At 52.9% G+C, this 27,787-nt stretch overlaps 1 protein-coding gene across 3 annotated transcripts in view; it reads left to right on the top strand.

The window, feature by feature from the left end:
* The first annotated feature begins 1,054 nt into the window (after nucleotides 1-1,054).
* Nucleotides 1,055-27,787, top strand: part of SLC12A5 (solute carrier family 12 member 5) — a 36,948-nt gene continuing 10,215 nt past the window's right edge. For 2 of the 3 annotated variants that reach the window (XM_053199879.1, XM_027070234.2), the window contains exons 1-16: nucleotides 1,055-1,252; nucleotides 14,390-14,484; nucleotides 14,790-14,921; nucleotides 15,233-15,379; nucleotides 16,817-16,871; nucleotides 17,367-17,497; nucleotides 18,842-19,083; nucleotides 19,824-20,035; nucleotides 21,650-21,820; nucleotides 22,115-22,213; nucleotides 22,355-22,412; nucleotides 24,291-24,465; nucleotides 25,072-25,190; nucleotides 25,505-25,603; nucleotides 26,542-26,661; nucleotides 26,924-27,028. In XM_053199879.1, coding sequence (XP_053055854.1) covers nucleotides 1,132-1,252; nucleotides 14,390-14,484; nucleotides 14,790-14,921; nucleotides 15,233-15,379; nucleotides 16,817-16,871; nucleotides 17,367-17,497; nucleotides 18,842-19,083; nucleotides 19,824-20,035; nucleotides 21,650-21,820; nucleotides 22,115-22,213; nucleotides 22,355-22,412; nucleotides 24,291-24,465; nucleotides 25,072-25,190; nucleotides 25,505-25,603; nucleotides 26,542-26,661; nucleotides 26,924-27,028 — 2,081 coding nt within the window. In that variant the 5' untranslated portion in view covers nucleotides 1,055-1,131. Of the gene's footprint in view, nucleotides 1,253-8,431; nucleotides 8,739-14,389; nucleotides 14,485-14,789; nucleotides 14,922-15,232; nucleotides 15,380-16,816; nucleotides 16,872-17,366; nucleotides 17,498-18,841; nucleotides 19,084-19,823; nucleotides 20,036-21,649; nucleotides 21,821-22,114; nucleotides 22,214-22,354; nucleotides 22,413-24,290; nucleotides 24,466-25,071; nucleotides 25,191-25,504; nucleotides 25,604-26,541; nucleotides 26,662-26,923; nucleotides 27,029-27,787 lie in introns of those variants that run through there. The other variant, XM_027070236.2, reaches the window with a different exon arrangement.

Raw genomic sequence — 27,787 nt, 5'->3', positions numbered from 1 at the left:
ACAGCCAGAGTGATCCTGTCAACGTAGAAGTCAGATCACATCATTCCTTTGCTCAAAAACTTCCAATGGCTTCTCTTGTAAATTAAAAAGGAATCTGCCCTCCTCCCCTCCTTCATCTCCTATCACTCCAGCCTCCGTTCTCTCTGTTCCAGACACACTGGCTTTCTTGCTGCTCCCTGAATGGTCCGGGCTTATTTTCGGCCCAGGGTCTTTCCACTTTCTATCTTCTCTGCTGGAGTGCTCTTCCCCCAGATCTTTGCATAGCTGGTTCCTTCTCATCAGTGAGGTTTCAGCTCAAATATCACATCTTCTAAGGGATCTTCTTAGATCACCTTCTAAAGTAGTCCTTCCCCCTGGTCATTAACCCTGGGCACTATTTTTTTCTCCTTAACATGTACCATAATCTCAAATTATCTTGTCTATGCTTTTGCTCACTTACAATCTTTCTTCCCTCACTCCTCATTAGAATTAAGCCACATGATGGGCGCCTGGGTGGCTCAGTGGGGTAAGCCTCAGATTCTTGTTTTCCGCTCAGGTGATGATCTCACGGTTTCGTGGGTTTGGGCCCTAGTTGGGCTCTGCGCTGGCAGCCCAGAGACTGCTTGGGGTTCTCTCTCTCCCTCTCTGACTCTCCCCTACGCGCGCTGTCTCTCTCTCTCTCAAAATAAATAAACTTAAAAAAAAAAAAAAAAGAATTAAGCCACAAGAGGGCAGAAAGCCAGTCAATCTCAGTCTGTATCCCCAGTGCCTAGTACCGTTGCCTGAAACACAGGAAAGCTCTCAAGATGTGTTGAGTGAATGAATGAGTGAATAAAACCCAGGTGTTTAGGAGACCCCAGCAGAGGTGGGCCCGGGCTCCTGGAGTCACACACTGGGGCCCCCGGTGTAGGGACAGCTGTCAGCTGCGGGTGGGATCCTCAGGCGCTTCCCGGAACTGAGAGCCCATGGACTTGAAGCGAAATGGCTACATTCAGAGGCTCAGCACAGCGGGCACTAGGACCCTGCGCGGCGCCGCGCCCGGTGGGGGGCGGTGGACGGGGGGGAATCCGCTCTTTCTGTCTGCTGGAGCCGGGCTGCAGCCACTTGTGCGATCTGGGCCCGTACCGCCGCCGCCCGGCTCCTTTCCGCACCATGAGCCGCAGGTTCACTGTCACCTCACTGCCCTCCGCGGCGCCCGCCGGGACCCCTGACTTAGAGTCCCAACTGCATTCGGCAGCCGATCTCCGCCACCTCTCAGGGGAAGACGCCAAAGGTAGAGGCCGCAGGGGGCGGGGCCTGGCGGCGTGGGGGCGGGGCGAGAGAAGGGGCGGGGCCTAGGTGGGCGGGTCTTCTGTTAGAAGGGGCAGGGCCAGGGATTTGACAGTGGGGTGGTCTCAGCCTAGGGCCAGAGATGGGAGAGGAGCGGGGACCTAGAGGGGAGGGAAGGAGGCTGGATGGGAAATGGTGAGGAGAGGGGCCAGATTCGAGGTGGGCGGGGTCACAGGGAAGAGGGTGGGGCTATAGGCGAAGGGGCGGATCTTGCGTTGGAGGGACTAGAGTCCAAAGGGGGCTGAACTGGAGGGCACCAAAGGGGCGGGGTCATTTCGGGTAAGGGGCGGGACCGGAGAGGAGAAGGTGAAACCAGGGAAAGAGGAGGGCGGTATGATTAAGGGGTAGGTCCAGAGGCAATGGGAGGAAGCAGGATATTTCTGTTTGGGGGCAGAAAAGGGCGGGGCCAGAGGGAACGGGTTGTGCCAGGAGGATTGGGGTGGGGTCGAGGGCGGGAGGTAAAATGAGTCCGGGTCGCTGAGGCAGGTGCCGGCTAGGCAGGTGATTGGTGCCTGGAGGATCTTCCAATCCTCGGCTTCCCTGGAGGGGACAGCGCCTGGGGATCCCGGGAAGGAGATGGAAGAAAGAGAAGTTACTTTTGGGCCGCTAGATCTTGGGAGAATTCTGTGGGGTCTCCAGTCCCGACCCTTGGGGACCCATTTAAGTCCCTCTGCTCCAGCCCCAGAAGAGGGTTGGGTGGAACAAGCTCAGGCTAGATTGGGGGCGTCTTCTTCGAGGACCTATTGCTGTTGTCTCGTAATGGAAGTTACACCCAGGGTACAGAAGAGGAGAGGGGAAGGATCCTTCTAGCTCTCAATGAAGAATTAGCACCCTGGATGCTCTCACAGCCTCCTCCCCAGGGGGCACTTGTCAGGGGTCCCCTTCCTGGCTCTGAGCCCCTCAGGTCTGGAAGAAACGCAGCGAATCGGCTTGGAGTGGCCCCAGCACGGGGAGGAGGAAGAGCCTCCCCAGGCCGCCAGGGGTCGCTGCTGAGCCGCAGGTGAGCTCACCCGGACTGCAGTAAAACTCAGCACCAACCACCCTGGAGGGGGCCCTTTAGGAGCTTCTTTAGCGAACCCCCTCGTTGTGTAGATGACCAAACGGAGGCCTGGATTTCCTCAGGGCTCCAGCCCCTGAACCAACCGCCTCCTGGACATGACCATTTGGATTTCTTGGGGTCCCTCCATTCTTCATATTTTCTGTCAACTGTCCGTAGCCTTTCTTATTTTCATGAGTGTCCTTTCCATCCTTATAATTTTAAAAGTCAGAACTCCAGGAGCTATTCTCAATGCCTCCTTTTCTTTTCCCACCAGATCTAATTGGTCCTCACATCTTGCCTACCCCTCCCCCCCCAACTGATCCTGAATCTGTCCCCATCTCTCTTCCTGTCACCATCACCCTGTACAAACCTCCATCATTTCTCCCAAGGCCTCAGCCACGGCCACAGCCTCCTCACTGGTCTGTCTGCCTCCAATCCTGTCCTAATCATCCTCCACACAAGCTCCCCATTGCTTTTAGGATAAAGGCCAAACCCACAGTCCATATTTGAACTCTTTTCCTCATTTGCTCCCGGGCATACCTGTCCGTGTTCATCTTCCCACCTCCATTAGCTGGGAAACTCCTACTCACTCTATGGGTTATGGCTCATTTAACCGCTCCTGAAAACCCTTTTCACTTTCCCTTGCTTCCAGGCAAAGGCAGTCATTCCTCTCCTGCCCACCCACTGTACCATTAGAGCACGTATCCCAGTGGATGCAAGTTATTTACTTGTATGTCTCCTACAACTCAAAAGCAGGGACCATATCCTTTTATCTTTGTGTTCTGAGTTCCAAGCCCACAGCCTGGCACTTAGTAGGTGCTTAATGTTTATCAGACGAGAGGGGAGTGTCTGGAAGCTTCTGTTTCTCCTCCTCTTGCTCTCCTCTCCTCCCATTTCCCTTCCCCTGGCCTGAGAATAAGATGGCCCTCTCTCTCATTCCAAGGTGATTGATCGGTCTTCCCATTCCCATTTCCAAGCTCCTGAATGTTGAAGTAAAATATGGCTCTCAGTTTTGGGTGTGCAGGTATGTGTGCAAACTGGATGTGAATCTGGAATGCTGTATGTTCGTGGCAGAGGTGGTGTGTGTGTGTGTCTTTGTGCGTCTTGAGGGAGGAGCATCCCACGCGAGCTCTGATGACCTGTGGGGCGGTCAGTGAGTCAGAGCTTATATGTGTCACTGTATTCCGGGGTGTTGATGGGCATGTTGATGTATTTCCGTGTTTGTCTGTGGAGTGGGTACCTGTGTGTATGAGTTTATTAGAAGTTTCATCTTGGGAATGCTTTGGGTGACTTTTAACCTCTTTGGCCCCGAGACAGCGTCCAGCACCTCCTCCTTGCTAGGTTACTGCATGGGGAAGTAGAAAAGGGCTCCCTAGGGGAACCCAAAATCTGGTGATATCTTTCCCACAGCTGTTCTCATGTCCACCTCTGGCCCCAAGGAGATGTTTTCCCCACCTCTTGTCCTCACCCAGGCCCACGGAGACAGATGGCAGCCTGTGGAAGGTAGAGTAGGGTTGGGAGACGTTTGGCAGGTCACTTGTGTACGAGCGTTGTCTTTAACTCTGGACCAAGTGAGTGGAGTTTGTCCCCGGAAGTGCCTCCTGTTGCCAGAGGATCAGCTATAGTGGGAACATAGATTAGAGGGGTGACAGCAGCAAATCAGAGGCTGATCCTTGAATCCACCACTAACCCTCAGCTGCAGCCCCCATACCTCATTTGCCTCATTGGTACCATGGGGAGATTGACGGTGACTTGGCTGGCTAGAAGTGGGCCCAGGGCCAGTTGTTGCAACTCTGAATTATTTCCCCACCCCTTTACACCACTTCCCACTGTGCCTCAGTTTCTGGTGGAGGGAGACAGGGCACTGGAAAGAACCCTGGGCCCGGGTTAAGGCTAACGGGAGTTGAGATGTGTTCCCATGAGTGACAAGGAGCTGCCTTATGCTAGGGGGTAGACCACGGTACAGCCCATCCACGCGCTAGCTCAGTCTCTGTGCTGTGGCCTTGGGCACGTTGCTTCCCTGTCTGGGCCTCAACTTCCTCATCTGTAGTAAAAAAGATTTGAACAGGAAGCTATCTGAGGGTCATTCTAGCCCTAAAAATGCTAGGATTCTTTGATGATCTAGAAGGGTGAGGTTCTCTGCCTCTCCCATACCCAAACCTCATATTTCAGTCTCTCTATCTGTAAATTGGGAGGAATGACACTGAGTTATTGGTATAAATATATGATCCGGAGATCTCCAGCCTGTTCAGGTTGTTGTGCAGTCACCCCTTCCTCAAGCCAGGACTCAGAACCTTACAGCCCAGTACCTCAGCCCAAGGTGAGCCCTGGGAATCTCCATGGCAACAAACTGGTTATGAACGGGGCTGCAGTTGCCATGGTGACGGGCTGCTCTCTCTCTCTCTCTCTCTCTCTCTCTCTCTCTCTCTCATCCCCCTCATCTCCCCTCCCCTCTTCTCAATGAACCAGAGCGATCTGCGGGCACCAGCTCTCCAGGTGGGGTGGGGGTGGGGGTGGTGGGTGCAGTGAGAAGGGGGTCCAGATTGAGAAAGAGGGAAGACGGGTTGAATCTGTAGGGGAATAGGGGGCTGTTGGGGTGCCATTGCCATGGTGACAGGGCTGCAGCCTGTTAATTAAGCCCCTGGTTGCCACGGAGACGATGGTGGTTGACGTGCTCTGCGGCGAGCCCTGTGTGTGTGGGGTGTGCTATGCGCTGGACTCATCAATTCACTGAGAGGGTTTTGGGTCTGGAGGACCGGCATGTAGTTTGGGGAGAGAAGAGTGAACGAGGGAGTTCGGAGCCTTGGCTCCAGGAGGCCAAAGCTGGGGTGGGTGGCTTAGGTCATGGGGGTAATGATACGCAGATATGGATGCACAGGGATTAAGCCATAAAGAGGAACGCTATGCCTGCCTCGTGTGGCAAGAAAATCCAGTCAGGTGGCTCCAGCTTCCTCCAAATGGCCTCCTACTCTGGTTCCCCGGATGGAGCCCTGGCCTGGAGGTCAGGGAGCTGGATTCTAGTCCCCAGTCTTCCACACGTTCACCCCATGAAGAAAATTTGTACCTTTCCGCTTCGAGGCTTTAATTTCCCCGTAAATGAGGGGTGGTCAAAAATAACTTATAAAGTCTCGTCCAGTTCCCACATCCTGACACTCAGGCAGCTTCTGTGACATTTGTTTCTCTGTGAGGAGCATAAGGTGGGGCGGGGGGCCGTGAACTTTAGAGCTTTCAAATTCAGAAACAGGACCCTTCCTAGCTCTAGCATCTGTGTTGGTTTAATGAGAGCATCCCCCTAGCCCTAGGGGAATCTTCCTAGGGCTCTGGGTGGAGATGAGATGCTAAGCTGACAGCCAAGTTCCTGGGGCTCAGGGCTGAGGGTCACCTTACTGGTGACCTTACCGGCCAAGGCCAGGCTGGCAGTGCAGAAGATGCCTGCAATGTGTTTTCTCAAAGTCTCGTGGCAGAGGGTTGGCCTGAGGCCAGAATAGGTATCAGTCTCCTTCAGAGGCAGGGAGTGTGAACTGAAGGGGCAGGGTCTCCCCTTGGGTCTGTCTCCTTACTTGGTCTGGGCTCCTTAGGAAGGGCTCCATGGCTTTAGTCTGAGATAAATGGAGTGGGCATTAAGAGCTTTCAGAGTGGGAAGAAGTCCCTTGGATTTATGTGGCCTCACCCTTTCATTTTGCAGATGGAGATACTAAAGCCCAGAAAGAGCAACTTAATTTTCCCCAGGGATACACAGAATTTGGGGGCAGACGGCAGGAGAACATCACTATCTCTTGAATCCCAGATGTCCTGTGAGATGGAAGCTCTGGTGAGGGTGGGCGGAGGGGGTATCCAGGGGAAGAGGTATCACTTCTGCCTTCACCTCTACTCCCCTGGGATCTAGGTTCCTCCTGTGGGTGGGCTTAGTCCCTGAGTGGCCAGGGCTCTGGACCACAAACGGATGGAAACAGATCCAGGGGAACGTCCCAGATCTGAGATTGCTGGAGAAAAAAAATCTCAGCCTTTAATTTATTTCACAGTACTTCTCGGACAAACATGCTACACATTTTGCTATGTTACCTGTCCCTACAGAGTAGTGGAAAACCACGATGCTGCTGCTCGTGGTGGTGATGGTGGGGTGTGTATATAGTGGAGTGTTTACGAATTCTTGAACACTGTTATCCACCTGCTGTCCTTTTAACCCCTGCCACCACGCCAAAACCATCTCCCTTTTTTTGTGGTTTTCTCCCTGGGAAAGCCAAGAAAACCAATTCTTAGACCTTGTCTGAATAGCTAGCTCTCCATCCTAACAAGTCCTTCCAGCATCCACAAAACCCAGTGGCAGTGACACCTTATTGGTGGATCCCTCAGAAGCCCCTTTCCGTCAGCTGCCAAAAACTGTGATCAACCTGATCTGAAGCCACTGACAGATGCGTACAAGGACTCTGAACAGCAGGCCCTGTCCGTGACTCTGAAAAGCCGTGCCCTTGAATGGGGTCTCCAGTCATGTGGATGGCTTTTTAGGACCCTTGGAGATCTTTTGGGCCTACCTCCAGTTGCAAGGGGTACTTCAGTCCTGCACCTCTGAAGCCTGACCACAAGAGAAAGGAGAGAGCTCATTTCAGACTGATCCCTGTTCTCTTTTTAGTAGCCAAGGATCGGAGACGGCTGAGCAGTTTGGTTTGAATGTATCTTTGTCCCTTCTATTGGAGGCAGGACCAATTTTCAAAGAAATTATGTTGAAGAAGACTCCTAAATTGGAATAAAGCAAACTGGATTTTAGACCGAATCCTGCCATTCACTGGCGTAGTGTCCATAGGCAGTAGGCAGTAATTTCTCCTCTTTGGGCCTTAGCTTTTTTTTTTTTTTTTTTTTTCAGTCCATAAGGTGAAAGCTGTCTATTAGATAAGATGATTGATGTGATCTTCTCCAGCCCTGGGACTCTCCTGGAATTTAGAGGGCTAGTGCTGGGGGTTAGGGTGAGTCTGAAAATAATTTCCCCTTAACCTGCTCTCCCCTTTGGGTGTTTAGATCTTCTGGAGACACAAACGGTCCAAACCTGGGATGCTTCTTCCTGAGATGTCTCCACCACTGGCTCAGGTCTGGATTCTAGGGGTTGTGAGAGGTCCCAATCAAGCTTCTGGAGGACTGGTGTCAGGGGAGGGGGAGGAACACAGAGAGCATGCTGGCTCTGGAATCCTCAGAAAGCAATCCTGGATTAGGGGATTAGACACTCCTGCCCCAGGAGAAAATCTGGTCCCAAACCGACTGACGGCCTCATTCCTCCCTCCCCCACTCTGTCCCTGGCCTGCCTCCTACCAGTTTGCCCTCCCTGGAGGCTGTACCATCCTAGTGGGGAGTCCGAGATCCCTAGAACCTTACCGCTGCCTTCTCTCCTCCTCATCGCATCTCGTTCCCAGGGTCATTCTGTAGTCAGAGGGTCCCTGCCTTGGACTCCTGGGATTTGTCTTGGGGGTGAGATGCTGGGATGCAGTCTAAGCACAATGAGAGGGTTGGCTGCAACTCCTCAGGTTCCACTCCTCCCATTTTAAGACAGAATGAGCCAGACAGCTCAGCCCAGTGACCCTGAACCCCTGGGGGCAGCACAGGGCTTCAACTAAGGGCTCTGGCCTCAACACACCCCAAGTTCCAACCTCTTGACCAGCGATTTGGGAAAGGGTCTGGTTCTCCACTCTTCTTCAGGGCTGGCCTCCCCAGCTCTGCAGGCAGGATCCCCAGAGACCCGTATTCCATGGAGCCCCACCCCCGCCGCATCAGTACTCCTCGCCTTCCCCCTAGGGGTCACCCCAGACCCCTAGCCAGGCAGCCGCTGCGGGGCCGCCTCCCCGCGGCCGCGACCTAGTTCCCTGCCGTTATTTTTAGGGCGCGGGATGGCACCTGCCCACGTGCCGGCCCCGCCTGCGCCGCGGAGTGGGGGGCGGGCGGAGCTGCGTCTGCTCGTGGGAGGCGAGGCCCCCGTCCCCCGCAGCACCCCCTCCATCCCACCCGTACAAGCCCCCAGTTTTCGTGCGAGGGGGCCTCCAGCCGCGCTCTGCCCTCCCCTCGTCTCCTCTTCTTCCTCCCTCTCGCGCTCCCCCCCAAAACCCCGCCAGTGGCTCACGCCTCCTGCATACGGGATGAGGTGAGCAGCGCCGCCGCTGAGAGGGGGCGCGCGCGGGTGTGAGCGTGTGTCCGTGTGCGAGTGTGTGTGCGCCGGGCGGGCGGGCACTGCAGCTTCTTCCTCCGTGGAGCGGAGAGCGAGAGAGAGCTAGAGCGAGCGAGAGAGCGGCGAAGGCGGGCAGAGGGGCGCGGGCGAGGCGGAGCAGCCATCCCCGGGCCCGGCGCCGCGCCGCCACCATGCTAAACAACCTGACGGACTGCGAGGACGGCGATGGGGGAGCCAACCCCGGTAAGCAGCGGCCCGGGGGCGGCGAGGGAGGGGGCGACGAGGAGAGGAGGCAGCTCTAGGGTTAGAGGCAGAGCGGGGGCCGCCTCCTTCAGAGAAGAGGCTGGGACTGACCTGGGCGGTGGGCGCCCACGGCGGCCTGGAGCCCTACTCCATTGGAATGCGCCAGGCGCTGTCCAAGGTGCTGGAATGCGCCGCGCCCGTGGCAGGGCTGGGGGCCGAGGGGGTTGCCAGTGCCCACGGTCCGGGGGCAGACGTGGGTTAGCTAAGCGGGGGAGGCGGTGGGAAGGGGATGGAAGAGCTAGAATGGGCTGACGTGGACCTCGACGGGCGGGAGGAAGGGTTCCTTTCCTCAAGAAGGGACCCCGGCGTCCTGGCGCAGAGCGTTGACCGGCGACGCGGGGAGGGGGTGGGGGGGGTGCAGTCTGCTGCAGTCCCTCGCTCTGAGACTTTCAACTGAAAGGTGGGGGGAAGGTACCCATGGGGGGTTGGAACCATATGACAGCCCCCGTCCGGGCTGTGGTGTCTCCTTAAGGGGACACTTGGTGCAATCGGGGGCCCCCCTCCCCCAAAGCTGCCGGAGGTCCGACCTCAGACTGAAGCGTACCTCCTCCGGAGATTTTCAGCTCTACTTTGCGGAATCTCCCTCTCCCTCTCGCATACCCATGGGTTCCTATTCAGGACGGGAAGCAAGATCACCCTCCTTTCTTCCCTCTTTCCCCTTCCTCTCTCGGTACACTGGGATGGCAGTGAGGTTTCCAGGGCGGGGCAAGGGGGAGGTTTTCTAGTCTGCTCTGCTAGCTTCCCCAGCGAGGCCTCAGGAATGGGGTCCCAGCAGCTGAATCCCCGGCGCCGCCGCGGCGCGGACACTGCGGACGCGCTGCGGTGGGTGCGGAGACTCGCTAGGAGCTCGGGGGCTTGAAGCAGGTCCTTTCGCCGCTCCTGCTTTCTGCCGCCCTCCTCCACAGTTTCCCCGCTCTGAGGTCTTCGGGCCAGCCACCCCCTCGGGTTCCCAGGCCCCCCGCCGCCCCCCAGCGGTCTCAGCCATCCATCACGGCTGTCAGCCGCCCCCACCCCCCACCCTCCAGCGGCGCTGCGTCCCTTGCGCACTAGCGCGCCTCCCGCTCCGGCTGTCTGCGCTCCGCGCTTTCAAACGGTCCCCTGGGCATTGCTTGACCCTCTGGGCTGAGATTCTTGCAGACCTCCCCGGGGGATGACCAAAGAGCCCCAAGGACTGAAAGACCGAGGTCTTCCAGGGACTGGCAGCCTAGACTTGAAGTCTTCCGGATCCTGGATCCAAGTCAGAGCCAAGTGGCCGCTTGGGAAGGCTGTGGGCACCAGGGTCCCCAATTCTTTGTCTGAGACCCTCTTTTCCTTCCTGACGTTGAGTGGTATACAGAGGTCAGAACCACCAGCTAGCCAGCTAGTTCATCCATCTCCAGGGTGACCCTGGGGTTACCTCATCCCGCAGCGACCCCCTCCCCAGCAGGCTTAGGCTCCGGGGGAAGAGGGTTTGGCAAAGTCGAGTCTGCGACAGATCCAGGCATCCCGACGCGGTGCCCCGGGAATGAGTGTGTGTGTGTGTGTGTGTGTGTGTGTGTGTGTGTGTGTGTATGTGGGGGGGGGAGGTGTCATTTCCATCTGGGATCCCCTTCAGATACCTCCATTCTGAAGACAGGGACTCAGCCTGAGAGAGAATCTCTGCTCCCCCCAGATACGGGGTATGGTCCTATCCCCCAGCCCTGATTTCTCTATCCTGAGATTCCTGCCTTACTGGGCCTTGGGGTTTCCATGGGGTCTCCGGAGGCCTAGAAAAGAGGCATCTATCTATGTGTGTGGAACAGGAGTCCAGCTAAAAGCTCCCTTCCGTTCTACCCCCTCCCCATTAGTTACTAGACTCTGAGTGTAGCAGGTCCATCTGGAGACTTTCTCTCTATGTGTAGGGTCCAGGACCTGGTCAGGAGTTTGGGGTCCCAGAAAGATAAGGCCTCCCGGCGATGCCTGAAGGTGATGGTAGGGGGCTCTAAGGACCTGCTGGACTTGAGGGAAGAGGGACTATCAGATTGAGAGCCTCTGCCATCTCTGATTTTAGGTTCTTGGGGATGTAGGGGAGGACCTGGGAATGTGAGGTGCTGACCTCAGGGAAGTGGGAATAGCCTGAGCAGGAGGGTTCATCCGGACTAAGGAAGAACCCAAGGATACTGTGTCTGGCCCCCACGCCTCCTATCCCTTTGGGGTCTGACGCCCTCCCCTACCCCAATCTGGCTTGGGGATTCCCCCAGGCCTGGCCTCAGGCCCCCGAGGGAGGCTCCTTAGCCCTCGCCGCTCGCCTGTTTCCTCCCCGGGAGCTCTGGCCGCCTCAGCTTAATTGAAAGCCGATTCGGGCTGAGAGCTCCCAGGGGGCGGGGGCGGGGGCCAGGCGGAGAGGGCTCAGCCTCAGTCTGGCCCTGCCTCTCGCGCGCGCGCCACTCGCCGCTACCCGGCAGCCTGCGTCCTGGCTCTGGGGATTCGGGGCGAGTTCCCCCTTCGCAGTTCCCCCTGCTCCTCTGAGAACTCCTGAAGCTCACCCCTCTCCCCTCCACCAGTGCGCCCGCCGTTCCAGGGAGGGGACGAAATCAGCCCCCCGGCAGAGGAGGCCGGCGGCCTGGCATCCCGTCCAGATGGCAGGTGGAAGGGCGGGACCCAGGACCAGCCTATCGAGCCGCCCTCTCCCCGGCCCTCATCTCCTAGCTGGGAAACGGCTCCGAGTCTGGCTCCGCGCAGCGCGTCGCGTTACATAAGCGGCTGCGGGCGCGTGGCCGCCTCGGCTCGGCGCTGCGCTCTCTGCCCGCGCGGTCGCCATGGAGACCGGCGCGGGACTCCCTAGAGCCGGGTCTCGGGCCAGGACGACCCCCTCGCGGCCCGGCGCGTTCCCTGGGACCCCAGGAAGGAGGAGGGGCTTGGGAGGGGGCGGGAAAAGTAGAGAGGAGGGGCTCTCGTGGCCTGTAGTCCCGGCGCGGAGCTGACGCTGCGGGGAGAGGTACCCAGTCCCACAGGAGGCAGGGCCCCTAAATCTTCCGGCTTGGGGAGAGGTGTGGGATGCGGAGGACGGGCTGGGTGGGGCACCACGAACATGAATAATAATTGTACTTGTAATAGCAGCAATAGTTACGCTTATGTGCTAGGCACACCCAATAGGCGTTATTCCCTTCAGCCTCAAAGCAGCCCTGTGAGTTAAGCACAATTATTTTCCCTTTGCAAAGGAGGAAACTGAGGCTTAGAGAGTTTAAGTGACTTGCCGAACATGTCGGCACGGCCAGTGAAGCTGGGACTGGAGCCTAAATCTTGACACCCCCCCCCCCCAGCCCTTTTCCAAGGAATTGGTTATCCCCCTGAACCCTTCTTGTTCCCACAACCCAGTGTGTTGATGAAGCATCTTGTCGGCATTTTTAAAAGGAGGAGGAACCCACTTCTCTTTTATTTCTCCTGTTCTCTGGCCCTGGGCAGCTCTTCTGAGATCCTGGGGGTCAGGAAGGAAGCCGGGGGGAATTTATCTCCAAATACTTTTTCCTCCTGAGAAAGACTTTTTCCAACCCCCCCCCCCCCTTAGCATCTATTATGTGCCAGGTTCTCAAAGGGAGGACAGATCTGCTATTTCCAGGCACTCAGATATGTGAGGAGAAGAACGAGCTGATGGTGGCTCCCTGTTTAGGGACCAGGAGCTCCTGGCTTGATCGATGAGGTGGAGGTGGTGGCAAGAGAAGGTTGGTGGGTGTCCCTTGAGCTGGTGAGGCATCGCTTCCCCCTTCCACACTTTGAGTCAGGATGAGACTGGATTTGTAACAGGTCATGCTCTAGGGGTGGACCCTGGCTGGGTGACTAAGGAAGATTTCCAGGAGGTAGGGAGGAGAAAAACGGGGGAGGATTGGGAAGATGGAGGTGGAGAAAGACATGACAGGAGACCAGGGGACAGGAAATTCAGAATATGTAGGGCCTCAGGTTCATTTGGGATTTGTTTATTGGGGACTTTCTCCAGATGTCTGCTACTGGGATTCAGCCCTTGAGCTGAGAAAGGGCGACGGCTGAAGCCAAGGGAAAGTGCCTATGGGGGTCTCCTATGTCTCTTTGAAAGGACCTCTGCTAGGGGCCCAAAAGACTCACTCCTTGGGTGATCTCATCCAGATTCATGGTTTCGCACATTTCCTCCACACATTGTCATGGGTTACCCTCTTCTCCTTCTTCTGCCCAGCCTTTCTTCTAGGGCCCAGGCTCTGTATATCCAAGAGCCTTCTGGACGTATTCACTTGAGTGTCCTATACTGCCTTTCCCTCAGTCAAATTCAGCTTCTTACCCACCCCCAGTCTCTGCCCTTCCCACATCTATTAAATAGCACCATCACCCACTCATTGACCTATGCTAGAAACCCCAGACATTATCCTAGGTTTCTCCTTCTCATGTCCCCAAACATCTGGCATAAAAATATGTGCCAATAATTCTTGGGTCTGTCCATTGTCCTGCATTGCTCTGGCCTGGGTCATCCTCAGCCCTTGCCTGGATTACTGAAAGTCTCAAACTTTCTTTAGATGAAATTCTCCATCTAAAGGCCAGAGTGATTGCTCTAAAACACAAGGCTGTTCATGGCACCTCTTTGGCTGAAACTCTTCAATGACTTCCCATTGTCCTCTGGATGAAGTCCAAAATCTTTAACATGGCCTGCTAATCATTTAAAGACTGAGTCTACACCTTCTGAGGCTCATCTTTTCATAGGTCACTCTCCACCTTTCAGCCCCTCCCTCCATGTCCCTTCTTCAGACTCCAGCCAGATCAGGCTTCTTTCAGCATCTCTGACCCACTCTCTTCACTCTTCCCTCTGGGCCATCGAACATGCTGTTCTGCAGTTCTCTCTGCTTGGAACACCCTCCCGTCTCCCTCCCAGCGTAGCTCTTACTCATCCTTCAGTTCTCAGCCTACTTGTCACTTCCTCTGGGAAGCCTTCCGTGACCTCCCAGGCTGGGCTGAATGCCTCTCCTGTATTCCCACAGTCCCTTATTCATCTCCTATCACAGAATTTACCACTCTGGGTTGGAAATTCATGAATACTGTGTTATCTCTTCTGCCTGTGGTTTCCCTGAGGGCAGAGATGGTGTCTTCGTGTGTGTTTTACTCCCTCTCCCTCCCATGCTGATTTTGGCACATGGTAGAGATCCAGTAAATATGTGTTGACTGAAGATGCATGAGGGGCATAGGGGATGCCACATGGGTCACTTCTCCAAGAGGTAAAGTATCCTTTGGTCCTCAGGCTTTAGTATTCTCTGCCTTTGTCTCTGGGAAAGAGCATGCTTTCACCCCAGAACACCAGCGTGGTCCCGGTTATGGTTGAGGAGGGGCACTTGGAGAGTCTAGAGTGACCTAGTGAATGAAGAAGGACCCCCCAAGGGCAAGGAAGCACTCACATCTTCATTAAAAACCTACTACGTGCCAGGGAATGCACTAGGCTCTTTACACATCCTGTCAACTAAAATTCTACGGGGGGGGGGGGCGGGCATTACTGTTAGCTCCGTTTTTCCAATGTGCAAACTGAGGTTCAGAGAGTCAAAGTGGCCACATAGCTGGATGCCCAGGCAGAAGGATGGCAACCCATTGGTACAAGACCCCTGACTCCTCTGCCTTCTCAGGTGATGGCAACCCCAAGGAGAGCAGCCCCTTCATCAACAGCACTGACACAGAGAAGGGAAGGGAGTATGATGGCAAGAATATGGCCCTGTTTGAGGTGGGTTGCTAGTTTGTGTGACACCCCATTCATCCGCCACTCCCTCCTTCTCTCCCTCTCTCCCTCCCTCAGGGACAGTGTCCTTCTCTCCATTTCCTTCTCCTTCCCTTTACCCCTGCTACTCCCTCTCCTTATCCCACATCCACTTTCCCTGTTCTCTGTGCTTTTTCCTCCTCCTTCCCCATCTCATCCCACCCCCAATGGTTTGTTTTCCTCACCCCCATCTCTCTCTGCCTCCTACTATGTAGATCGCCTCTCCTTTCCTGGGCCCTTGTGTCCTAACTCTACCACCCCCACCTCCACAGGAGGAGATGGACACCAGCCCCATGGTGTCCTCCCTGCTCAGTGGCCTGGCCAACTACACCAACCTGCCCCAGGGAAGTAGGGAGCATGAAGAGGCAGAAAACAATGAGGGTGGAAAAAAGAAGCCAGTGCAGGTGAGGGCCTTGGGGGGAAAAGGGATGGGGGAGGAAGAAGGGGTGGAGGGGACAAAGGGTGGGGGGACAAAAGAGAGTCAGTTGAAGGGGTGGATGATGGAGGCAGAGGGATAGGAGTTGGGGCTGAGGGTGAGGAAGGGATAGAGGTGGAGGGAGGAGAGGGGAGGGAGGGTAAAGACCAGAGGAAAGAGGGATGAAGGGATGGGGACGGAGAAGGGAGGGGAATGGGGGATTGAAAATAGGGGGGAGGAGGGGTCTGGGTGTTCATAGTGACTACGGGCTGCAGAAACTGACACTGGCTTCCCCGGCAGGCCCCACGCATGGGCACCTTCATGGGTGTGTACCTACCATGCCTGCAGAACATCTTTGGTGTCATCCTCTTCCTGAGGCTCACTTGGGTAGTGGGCATCGCAGGCATCATGGAGGCCTTCTGCATGGTCTTCATCTGCTGCTCCTGTGTGAGTGACACCTCCCCCTCTCCTGACCGTTGTGGCAGACCAGGGACCTGGGGTGGGGGAGGGGAAGGGGCAGCACGAGACCTGAGTGTTTTGTAGGAATCACTGCGTATGATCTTTGAGAGTAAATCAGGTCTGATTGGTCCTTCCTGCATCTCACAAGCTGGTCCCTGATAGCCACTAACCAGGTTTCGCCTGGATCGTGTGTGTGTGTGTATGTGTGTGTGTGTGTGTGTGTGTGTGTGTGTGAATGAGTGCGTGTATAATTACACAAGTAATGCAGATTCATTGACGAAAAAGATAGGTGTACAGAAGGAAATAAAATTCACCTAGAAAACCCCAGTGGTTAACATTTTTGTAGGCCCAGACTCACAAAAAATGGGATTATGTGTCACAAACAGCTTTGTAATAGAATCCTTTCCATCCTCCCTAGAAAATCAAATATTCACGGAACACCTACTTCTCATCATGTTTACATTTCTTCACACATGACCCTTGAGCCACCTCTGCATGTGAGGTGGCCGCTACTGATGGTAGAACGCCTATTTTATTTCTTTTTAAGTTTTTGTTTTCACAAAATTTCAGACATACAGAAAATTTGCAGGAATAGAACAAATATCCCTTCCACCGGACTCCCAAATGTTAACGTTATTGTATTTATTCCATCCTCTCTGTAAGTACCTTTTTTCCCCTGAATTTGAGAGCAAGTTGCAGACATGATGCCTCTTTATCCTAAATCCTTCAGTGTGTGTTTACTAAAAATGAGGACATTCCCTTATGTAACCACAGTACAATGATCAGAGGCAGGAAACTAACACTGATACGTTAATAATGTCTTAATAGTAACACATTAATAATGTTTTATCTGCAGGCCTTATTCAGATTTTGCCAATCATGTCCTCACTAACTGAAGAAAATTCAAGATCACGTTTATACTCATTTATGATATCATGATTTTAGCCTCCATTAATCTGTAACAGCTGCTCTTTCTTTGTCTTGCATGACATTGACACTTTTGAAGAGTATGGAGCAGTTAGTTTGTATGATGTCCCTTGATCTGGGTTGGTCAGATATCTCCTCATGACCAGATTCAGCTTAAGCATTGAGGCAGGAATACAGTACACCTATTTCATAGATGAAGAAACTGAGGCTTAGACAAGTGAAGTGACTTGTCCCAGATCAGACAGCTGGTCAGAGGCCAAGCTGGGATTTCCAGAGCTCTCTGATGCTATAGCTTGTGCTTCCTCCATGTGCATGGTGAATAAGAGATTTTCTTGACCAGAAGGACTTGGCAGGGGTAGAAGTTGGAACAGGACCAGAGAGAAGCTCAGCAAGGACTTGTGGGTTTGGCAGGTGTTTATGGGGTATAAGGTTTGGCACTGACCCAGGGCACTGCGGCCCCTGCCCTAGCTGCCACTCTGATGATCTCTCTCCTTGCAGACAATGCTCACGGCCATCTCCATGAGTGCAATCGCAACCAATGGTGTTGTACCTGGTATGTGATGGGGCTTCTTGGAGGGGAAAGGGGTCTGGTTGGTCAGGAGGGGGCCCAGATAGTTGGAAGGAAGGACAGGGCCATAGGCTTTGGGGTCATCAGGACCAAGAGAGGCAATATTGAAGACCTGGGGGCTGGGCTATGATGTTTGTGGGGTAGGTGGGGACAGTGGTATTAAGGGGGAGGGAGGGAGGGAGGCAGTTGATGGAGTTGAACAGGGCAATGCAAGATCTCCCTTTGCCTGAGACCCTCCTCTCCGTCATCCTATTTTTCTGAGCCATGACCCCCTTAGAGGGGTAATTAGCAACATGGTAATTAGTGCTGCAAAATCCACTCAGAGTGGCTGGCTGAGTCTCCCACCCGTCGTAGGGCTGTAGCCTGTAAGACGTGAGGCACAGAACAACCCCTTTCCCACCTCTGTCCTGGAGCTCCCTCACCCCCAGTGGCAGCCCAGTGCCCCTTGAACTTCTCACTGACACTAGGTTCTTTCTGCAGCTGGCGGCTCCTACTACATGATTTCCAGGTCTCTGGGCCCAGAGTTTGGGGGCGCCGTTGGCCTCTGCTTCTACCTGGGCACTACATTTGCTGGGGCCATGTACATCCTGGGCACCATCGAAATCCTGCTGGTGAGAGGGGCTGAGGAGGAGGTGTGGGGCCCCAGGCTGTCAATCAGTTAACCAATGCTCCCTGGACACCTCCTAGGGAGAGGTCCAAGCCACTCAGTGAGGCCAAAAGGAAATCAGATGTGGTTCTGTCTTTAAAAAATTCACAGTCTAGTTGGGGAGACAAGATACAGTAATTACGTAACGTGAACAGCTGTCGTTCATCAGGCACCCACTGTGCTCTCAGCAGAGTTCCAATTGCTTTACAGTCATTATCTTGAATCCTCACAAGGATTAAGTATTATTATGCCCATTTTACAAATGAGAAGCTCAGAGAGGTGACATGACTTGCTCAAGGTCACTCAGCTACCAAGTGGCAGATGTGGGTCGATAAGAGTTAATAGTGGTAGAAATAATTAAAGTAATGTCACACAATAGCTATATCTGGTGATTGCCTAGCATGTGCCTGGGACTGTGCTGATTTCTCTGTGAATGTTAATTGTGCAGGACTGATGACCAATGGGTTGCAAAAGAGAAGAAGGATGTGAGGGAGCCGAGTAAGAGACATGTTAGGAGTAGTGACTGATGAGAAGAAATCAGGGTGCTGGGCAGTGTTTGAAGGAGAGGCTAGTGATGTGGGTCTCGGCTCAAAGCAATTCTGCTCAATGCACAAAATTGGAAAAATATCAAAGAATATAAAAAAGGAAATAACAACTGCCTGAAGAAAATCACCATTAACATTTTGGTGTATTTCCTTCTTTTTTTTTTTTTTACCATGTGAAATTGTATTCTGTCCTTGTAAAATAGACTCCATAGATTTCCCTAAGTAACTAGAAACTCCCTTTGTAATATCATTTATAAGCGAAAATAACTTTTTTTTAAAATTAAAAAAATTTTTTTTTCAATGTTTTTATTTATTTTTGGGACAGAGAGAGACAGAGCATGAACGGGGGAGGGGCAGAGAGAGAGGGAGACACAGAATCGGAAACAGGCTCCAGGCTCCGAGCCATCAGCCCAGAGCCTGACGCGGGGCTCGAACTCACGGACCGCGAGATCGTGACCTGGCTGAAGTCGGACGCTTAACCGACTGCGCCACCCAGGCGCCCCGAAAATAACTTTTTTAAGAATATAAACATATTAACATTCAGTCTAAAAATTTTAGAAAATACAAATATGCCGTAGGAATAAAAATGATCACATTTACTCCTATCATTGGATGTCATTTCCAGTCTCATACTACTGTAAATACACCGTGATGAGCAAGTATTTTCCAAAGCTCTTCCTGCACGTCAGGTTATATCCTTGGGGGTGATTCTTAGTTGGTTCTTGCTGTGTCACTCACCTGACCTCCTTGCCCCCTTTCCACAGGCTTACCTCTTCCCAGCTATGGCCATTTTTAAGGCAGAAGATGCCAGTGGGGAGGCAGCAGCCATGTTGAACAATATGCGTGTGTATGGCACCTGTGTGCTCACTTGCATGGCCACTGTGGTATTTGTGGGCGTCAAGTATGTCAACAAGTTTGCCCTTGTCTTCCTGGGTTGTGTCATCCTCTCCATCCTGGCCATCTATGCTGGGGTCATCAAATCTGCCTTCGACCCACCCAACTTCCCGTAAGTGCTGTTGCTCTGAGTCTAAGGCATCGTCCTCCTCCTCCCTGGTTAGGTTTCAGGGTCTGTGACGCCAGTCTCTGCCAGCCTCCCTCTCCTCATCTCTCAGAATCTGAGTCCTTGTGGATTTAGAGCAACCTCCCTTGGGAAGTAAAATCTCTCCTTGTTTGGGGGAAATCTCTACAGGGTGGGATAATGTTTCTGGAGGTGGGCAGAGTTTCCCTTGTGAGGGTCAATTGCTTGCTGGTGGAGCAGAATTGGGAAGAACCAAGTGGGATTATTTCTGAAGGGATGATTCTGTGTTAGAGAAGCATTTCCTGGCAGGAGACAACTTCCTGGAATAGGGCACCTTATTAGTGTTGGATACCTTCTCTGTTGGGGGAAAGGTCACAGAAGAGAGGGTCTAGAGTCTCAAATCTTTGTGGGTCCTGCCTCTTTCTTGAGGACAGATTCCCTTAAATCCCACCGCCCAGGACTGCACACAGAGACTGCTGTCCATGGTTCTGAAACATAGCATTGTACTAAAGTCGTGGTTCTTTGCTGTGGCTGCATATTAAAATCACTTGGGGGAGCTTTGAAAAAAAAAAAACACACCGATTCTGGGCTCCATCCCAATTAAATCAGGATCTCTGGATATGGGGCCCTGAGATCTGTGTTTTTTAGAGCTCCCCTGGTGGTTCTATTGTGAAGCCAAGGCAAGGTTATGTCCCTCCCCCATCTTCCTCCCTTGTTGCTCTCCCTAGGATCTGCCTCCTGGGGAACCGCACACTATCTCGCCATGGCTTTGATGTCTGTGCCAAGCTGGCTTGGGAAGGAAATGAGACGGTGACCACACGGCTCTGGGGCCTTTTCTGTTCCTCCCGTTTCCTCAACGCCACCTGTGATGAGTACTTCACCCGAAACAATGTCACGGAGATCCAGGGCATCCCTGGCGCTGCCAGTGGCCTCATCAAAGGTCTGGGGGGAGGGAAGAAGGCTGGTGTCCAGGGAACACTACAGGGATTGTGGGTTAAACAGTCAGGATTAAGGAACTCTACTTGGGATTCACTTAAACTCAATCAGTTTTAATTGAGCACCTACTCTGGGCCATCTTTCCTTGGCGTCTTGGAGGAATAGAGATGAAAGGGAGCCTTCAATATCTTACTACCTAGTAGGAAAGAAAGTCATCAGTTTAAACAAGTATTCACCACTAATCATCTCTGTGGTGTCTAGCACTGTGCTAAGCACCAGGAACATGATATAAATGTCACAGTCCTTGGCTTCAAGGAGTCCAATGGTGGACACAGATGTATAAGCAAATAAATTACAATATGAGCTGATGTGCCTTCAATGAACAGAGACCTCTCAGGGGAGGGAGTGGTCATGTGTATAAAGGGGCAAGACAAGGCTTCCTAGACTCATCTGAGGAGGGTTTTGAAGGAAAAATAAGAGATTTTGAGTTATACTAGGGGGGTAAAGGAATTAAGGCAGAAGAACAGCTTGCCTGAAAGCATGCAGACAGAGAAGAGCATATTGTGTCTTTCCAACCACAGATAATTTGGTATGACTGGGGCATAAAGTACAAAGGAAGGAAGGGCAAGAAATGATGTTGGAGAGGGTGGCATAAGCCAGATGGCAGCAGGCCTTGGAAGCCATATTGAAATGTTTGAACCATGTCCTGAGGGCAATGGGGGCCATGAAAGGGTTTCAAATAAGGGATGGACATGGTCAGTGTTATTTCTAAAGGTTCTTTTTGGCTGTTAATATGGATGAGGTAAAGGGAGAGAGAACAGGGTGTCCAGGAGGAGGCTGATGCTGAGTTCAGGTGACAGATGATAGTTTTCTGATCAAGAGTAATCGAGTGATGTCCATGGGAGTGGAGCAGTGGTTCTCCCCCAGGGCTGTTTTGCCCCCCAGGAGGCATATAGCAATGTCTGGAGACATTTTTGGCCATCGCAACTAGATGGTTGTTACTGACATCTAATGCATAGAAATCAGTATTTTGCTAAACATTCTATAGTGCTGTAGGACAGCCCTCCACAACAAAGGATTATCTGGCCCCAAATGTCAATAAGGCTGAAGTGAGGAAATCCTGAAAAGGAGAGGAGGGGCATATTTGAGAAATATATAGAAGGGATAATAGACAGAAATTGGAGATGGTTTTGAAACAGATATGGGGAAAGGGAACAGTTGAGGGCAATGTAAAGCTGTCTGAATTAATGATGGTGCCATTTACTGAGATAAGGGATACAAAAAAGGAGCTGGTTGTGAGGTGGCTGGCCAGTGAGACCAGTTTGGGACATATTGAATCAGTCTGAGATAGGTCTTTCTGTGTCTTTTTACCCCACTAGACTGGACTATTTGAGGGCAAGGACTAGATGTGATTCATGTGCAAAGCCTCTGCACATGGCCTGGCCCAAAGCAGGAGCTTAGGGAATGTCAGTGGAAATAAAATAGAGCTAAGGCCTTGACGGAGTGAGAAGTGGTTGACCTTGACCCTTCTTTTTCTGCCCACCCCACCTCCTGGCCCTGGAGCTCTGGTACCCTGACTTCTGGTTTTCCTCCTAAGTATCATATCTCCTCCCCACAGAGAACCTCTGGAGCTCCTACCTGACCAAGGGGGTGATTGTGGAGAGACGTGGGATGCCCTCGGTGGGCCTGGCAGATGGCACCCCTGTCGACATGGACCATCCTTATGTCTTCAGCGACATGACCTCCTACTTCACCCTGCTGGTTGGCATCTACTTCCCCTCAGTCACAGGTGAAGGGGAGCTCAGAGAGGGAGGACTCTGCCTGAGAGTGATGGGTGGAGAGAGTCAATGATGATGTGGGGAATTTCTTAGTCCAGCAATCTCATCACATAGGCAGGAGCCAAAATCCAGTTCCCATTGCACAGATGAGGGAATTAAGGCCAGGAGAAGCCATGCCCGAGTTCTCACACCAGTCAGTATGCCAGGACTAGATCCCAGACTTCCTGGCTCCGAGGCTGGTGTCCTTTCTTCTTGTTCTGTTTTGTCTCCTGTGGCCCCTGTACTAGCTGCTCCTCTATTCGCAGGGATCATGGCTGGTTCTAACCGTTCTGGAGACCTGCGGGATGCCCAGAAGTCAATTCCCACTGGCACCATCCTGGCCATTGCCACCACCTCTGCTGTCTGTATCCTGCATTGCTGGGCTGGGACCACCGTGGATAGGGAGGGCTGGGAGGAGGGCAGCTGAAGCTGCTGCCTCACCCAGCTGGCCTGGGAGCAGAAAGGGGAATATCATCCTGGGGATTCTCCTTCATCCTCTGCTACAGACATCAGTTCTGTTGTTCTGTTTGGGGCCTGCATTGAGGGGGTCGTCCTGCGGGACAAGTAAGTAAGGGAATTGGGGCTGATCCTGTTCTGGGTAGTGGGTGCATGGGGCCAGGTTTTGGGAAACAGACCCCGCAGAGAGTGTTGAGTCTGTGCAAGGGGACTTGTGGGAGGGAGATCACAGGCGATTGCTTGCAAGCTCACCTTCTTATATTTTATCTTTCTCCTGTTACTCCAGCTCAAGAAACTTGGATGGTGTCTCGTTGTTTTTAGGATAATGCTACTTTCCTTTTTTTTTTTTTTTTTTTGCTTTAAAATCTATTAACCCATTTAACATTTCTTAGATATCTATATGTTGGTCGCTGTCCAGTGTTCTAGGAGAGAATAAAAATAAATAACACATGCTTTTTGTCCTGAAGGAGCTCTTTGGGGGCTGATAACCACGCTCAACAACAGACTTGAAATGTAGAGCAGTAGGAATGGGCTCTGGTAGTGCACAGGAGGCCGTAATCCAGTCTTCAGAGGGTTGGGGAAGAGGAGGTGATGCTGGAAGTGCCTTACACACATCTTCCCACTTATCTTTCTCACTTTAAATGTTGAGTAGAGATCAGTTAGGTAACTAGGAGTGGGAAGGGCATTCTAGGTGGTGGGAACAGCATGAACAAAGGTGGAGGAGAGAAACAGTAGTGTGTGTGTGTGTGTGTGTGTGTGTGTGTGCGCGCGCGCGCGTGCGCACACATAGGTGCCTATAGCTGTAAGAAATTCAAGCTTCTGGAGCCTACACATTTGAAGGGTATGGGCACGCACCACTAGGAGGGTAAAGTAGGAGGTCTTGTCACAGAAGTCAGTTTCCATGGCCCCATCCTGGCTTCTGTAAGGTGGGGAATGGGGACATGCGTCTGGAGCCAGTCCTGGAAGCCTGGTTTTTGGTACCAGGAAATTAGAGCTTTATTTTATTAAAAAAAAAAAAAAATAGAGGAAACCCTGAAGGGTTTTAAGCAGGGGAGTGACCTGGCCAAGTGGACAATTTGCATATATTACACTTATTAGCTTTTAGGGGAACTTAATCTCCACTTATTTCATTTAATCAGAGAACCCTCCCCCCTTGGGGCGCCTGTGTGGTTTAGTTGGTTGAGCATCTGACTTCAGCTCTGGTCATGATCTCACAGTTTGTGGGTTCGAGCCCCACATTGGGCTCTGTGCTGACAGCTCAGAGCCTGGAGCCTGCTTCGGATTCTGTGTCTCCCTCTCTCTCCCTCTGCCCCTCCCCTCCTCAAAAAATAAATCAACATTAAAAAAATTAATCAGAGACCTCCCACAGAACTGCAAGGGATTCAGCAGGCCATCCGGTAAAACCCTTCATCTGATTTTGGAGTCCTTCAGCAACAGCCCATTTGAGCACACCTCTGCTTGCACACTCCAGCCACAGGGCTCTCTCTACCTACTGAGGCAGCATCATTCAATTTAAGATAGTGTCACTGTTAGAAAATGCTTTTCTATGCTTCTCACATTAGATATCATTACCATAAATGAGGCCAGAACCCCATTTTTCAGATGGAGACACAGGTTCTAATAAGCCAAGAGCTTTTTTCCAGCTTAACATATTACAATATTGACCATTTACTAGAATCACTATTAGTGTCTTGTTCCAGGCATAGTGCAAAGCATTTTACCTGTGTTGGTTCCTTTTATCTTGTCACCAATCATACGAGATAGGTTTATAATGATTCTCATTTTATAGCTGAGGCAACTTACCCAAGGTCACACAGACAGAAATGCCCAGGACATTAGGAGCTTTGTCTCCCCCCTTGCTCCTAGAGAGCCTAGTCCTGTGATGGGTGTACAACTGGTCCTGGGGTTGGTGTGGGAGACACGCCCTGGAGATCCAGGTGGCATTGCTCACCCAGCATCTCCTGTCCCCTTGCTGCTTCATTCCAGGTTTGGCGAAGCTGTGAATGGCAACCTGGTGGTGGGAACACTGGCCTGGCCATCCCCTTGGGTCATTGTCATCGGATCCTTCTTCTCCACCTGTGGGGCTGGGCTGCAGAGCCTCACGGGGGCCCCACGCCTGCTGCAGGCCATCTCCCGGGACGGCATAGTGCCCTTCCTGCAGGTCAGTGAGGGGTGGAGTGTGGGAAGAACAGCCCATCCGTTATACTGGTCAGCCAAGCCACTGCCCGGAGAGGCCACCGGGTGAGCCAAGGCCCCCTAGGGCCCTGCTGCTCTGCACTACCAATAAGAAGAATGGGTGTGCCTTATTTGGGATTTGGCCCATGGTCAGTGCTATCTCTTTGGGCAGAGTTGTCTGCTCTTAGGGGAGAAACCATTAGCCCTCCTTTGGCTGAGTGATCAGGCAGGGAGGTAGCCAAAGGGCAAGTGTGGCTCTCTCCATGGTGCTTAAAAAAAAAAAGATTTATGGAGCACACAGTCATGGCCACTTGCTGGCCCCTGTAGCTCCTCTCCATCTGTCCTACAGGTCCTTCTTTTCCCCTTAAGGGGTCATTTGAACTTCATTAATTGAAGTACCAATGTCAGAGTGGGAGAGACACAGCCAAAGACTGGCATCCCCTTGGGTAAGGGTGAGGAATACAGCATCCTCTCCCTACTTCCTCACTGGTTAGGGGATTCCTGCCTCCATTGCACTGGTCCCCAAGACTGGACAAGAGAGACAAGAAATGCCTAAGATCTCAGACCTCTATGATGGTTGCTCTGTCCCCAGGTCTTTGGCCACGGCAAAGCCAACGGAGAGCCAACATGGGCCTTGCTCCTGACGGCCTGCATCTGTGAGATTGGCATCCTCATTGCATCCCTCGACGAAGTTGCCCCCATCCTCTCTATGTGCGTGCTGGCCTCTTGCCCTCCCCGTCAGCTCTGGGGGGGTCTCTCTACCTGGATCCTCCAGTTGTGACCCTGGATAGCCCACCCAATAGTGTAACAACCTGTCTTTTGTTATATGAAGATTCACTCCCACACACATCAGGGTGTGCTGAAAGGGGATCTGGCCCTTGAATCCCATTCCAGAATGTGATCTGGCCACCTCCTCAGTTTCTTATCCTCTTATCCTCTTTCCCCCCTTTCTTTCCCTATGTTTCTCTTTCTGTTTCTGCCTCCCTTTGCATCTCTGCCTCTCCTGGGGCCTTTCTGTGTTCTAGGTTCTTCCTGATGTGCTACATGTTTGTGAACCTGGCCTGTGCCGTACAGACACTGCTGAGGACCCCCAACTGGAGGCCACGCTTTCGATACTACCACTGGTGGGTGCCCTGTGCCCTTCCCTGGCTAACAGAACACTCTCCTATCTCCACCCCCACCCCACCTCACCCTAGCCCATCCCCTAGGTCTAGGGGTCCCAAAATTTAAAAAAAGGAGTCCATTTCTCCAGCTTTTGTAGCCCAAGGAGCATGAGAAAGGTTCTGGAGAACCTTATAACCACAAATAATAATATAACACAGTCGTGAACAGTCTCGGCTATAGTCCCTCCCTCCCCACAATGCCCAACGTCTTTCAGTCTAGAAGAGGAAACCTCAGTGTCCTCAGCTGTGAAATGGGGATGACAACTGCACTGACCTCAGGGGCCCTCGTGAGTGTTACAGGGTTTAGTGCATGGAAGATTCTTATTATGCGGAGCCTGGGGCTCTGCTGATCATTTTACTTTATGGCCCTTCATCCTCACAATAGGCCTGTGGGGCAGACAGGGCAGGAATGACCATGCTTGGTCTACGGAGAGGGAACGGGCTCAAACAGGGGAAGGGAGTGGCCCAAGGTTACTCAGAAAGTCTCCGGCAGACCTGGACTTGAACCCAGGCTGCCTGACTCCCATCTCAGTGCTCCTGCTTTGCCAGTTACCTCCTCCTGGGGACACACTCTTCCCAGGAGATCTTGCCTACAACTCTCTCCAGACACCTGTGCCTCAGAAACCATCTGGCAGGGTGGTGCGGCAGGGTCTAAGGCACTGGGACAAGGCAGTGTGTTCTCAGGAGTTGGGGGGGGGGGTCATGGAGTGGCGCTGTCTGTGGCTGCTCATTCACCCAGGAGCTCCCAGATTCCCATGGTGCTCTTGGAGATGATGGTGTGAGTTCCCACAGACCTGAGCTGCCCTAGACCTCCCAGTTCTTGCCTTGTTGTCTGAGCCCCGGAAACCAGTGACAGTCCTGCTGGGACTCAGAGGCTGGGTCTTCCTCCCATTGTTCAGGACACTCTCCTTCCTGGGCATGAGCCTCTGCCTGGCCCTCATGTTTATCTGCTCCTGGTATTACGCCCTGGTGGCCATGCTCATTGCTGGGCTCATCTACAAATATATCGAGTACCGCGGGTAAGTGTGAGGAAGTGGGGAGGGCTGAAAGGGGGTAGGGATGAGGTAAGAGTGGGAAGAGGCTGGGGCTGGAGGGGAGGGGGAAGGGTGGTAGGGGTGGGATTGGGAGATAGGGGACAGGAGTTGAGGGAGGGGCTGAAGCTTCGAGAAAAGGAGGTGGCAGAATGGCTGCACATTGTCTGCTGGGGCAGCCACTTGTGTGTGCGTGGTTCTTCCTGACACCCCTGGCTTTCTACTCTGGTTGATCCCCTTGGGTCCCCAGGGCAGAGAAAGAGTGGGGTGATGGGATCCGAGGCCTGTCCCTCAGCGCTGCACGCTACGCCCTCTTACGCCTGGAGGAAGGGCCCCCACATACCAAGAACTGGAGGTAAGTGGCCAGGAGCACGTGGGAGGGCCCAGGGGAAGGACAGGAGGGGAGCAGGGCCTGACTCTCCCTCACCTGTTTTGTTTGCTGGGTGGTGTTCCCGCCACAATGGTGTGTCCTTAATGTCTCCTCCTCTGCTCAGCCTAGTCTGAACCTTTTCCACCTGCGGTACCCGGGGTCAGGCTGAGCAACCATCCATTCATCCCCCCGTTCACCTCATCATGTGTTTAAAAACATGTGTGAATGCATGATCTGTGCTGGGCCCCTTTCCAGTCTCTGGGGACCTAGAGAGTGAATAGTTCCACGGAGCAGGCACACACGGAGACAGATAAACGTAATATCGTGTAGCATTTGCTCTGGGAAAGGTGGACCCATTCACTTTGAGAGTTATAGGGGGCTTCTAGAAATTTCTAGATTGAGAACAATCCCTCCACTTTATTCGTGTGAACATCAGGGACCAGAGAAGGTCTCAGAGGCCACGGAAGGCAGAACAGGAAGCAGAATCTTTACCTCCACCTCTCAGCCCCGCCTGCTTTCTAGCTGATTGCTCTGCAAGCCCAGCCCTCGCTCACCTCCCTCAGGTCACTTTGCCGAGAGGAAGGTCTGAACTCTGAGCTCTGACTAGGACACTGTTGGCTTGCACTTGCTGATGTCTACTAAACTGTGTCTTCCAGAGACCAGGGCTTTGCGTTGTTTGTGAATTCTTAAATGCTTGCCACAGGGTCTAGCCCAGAGTGCTCAGAGAATGCTCTTAAACTGATG

The sequence above is a fragment of the Acinonyx jubatus genome, chromosome A3 (assembly GCF_027475565.1).
Source record: "Acinonyx jubatus isolate Ajub_Pintada_27869175 chromosome A3, VMU_Ajub_asm_v1.0, whole genome shotgun sequence".
Lineage (NCBI taxonomy): Eukaryota > Metazoa > Chordata > Mammalia > Carnivora > Felidae > Acinonyx > Acinonyx jubatus.
This window is presented reverse-complemented; position numbering and strand designations above follow the sequence as displayed.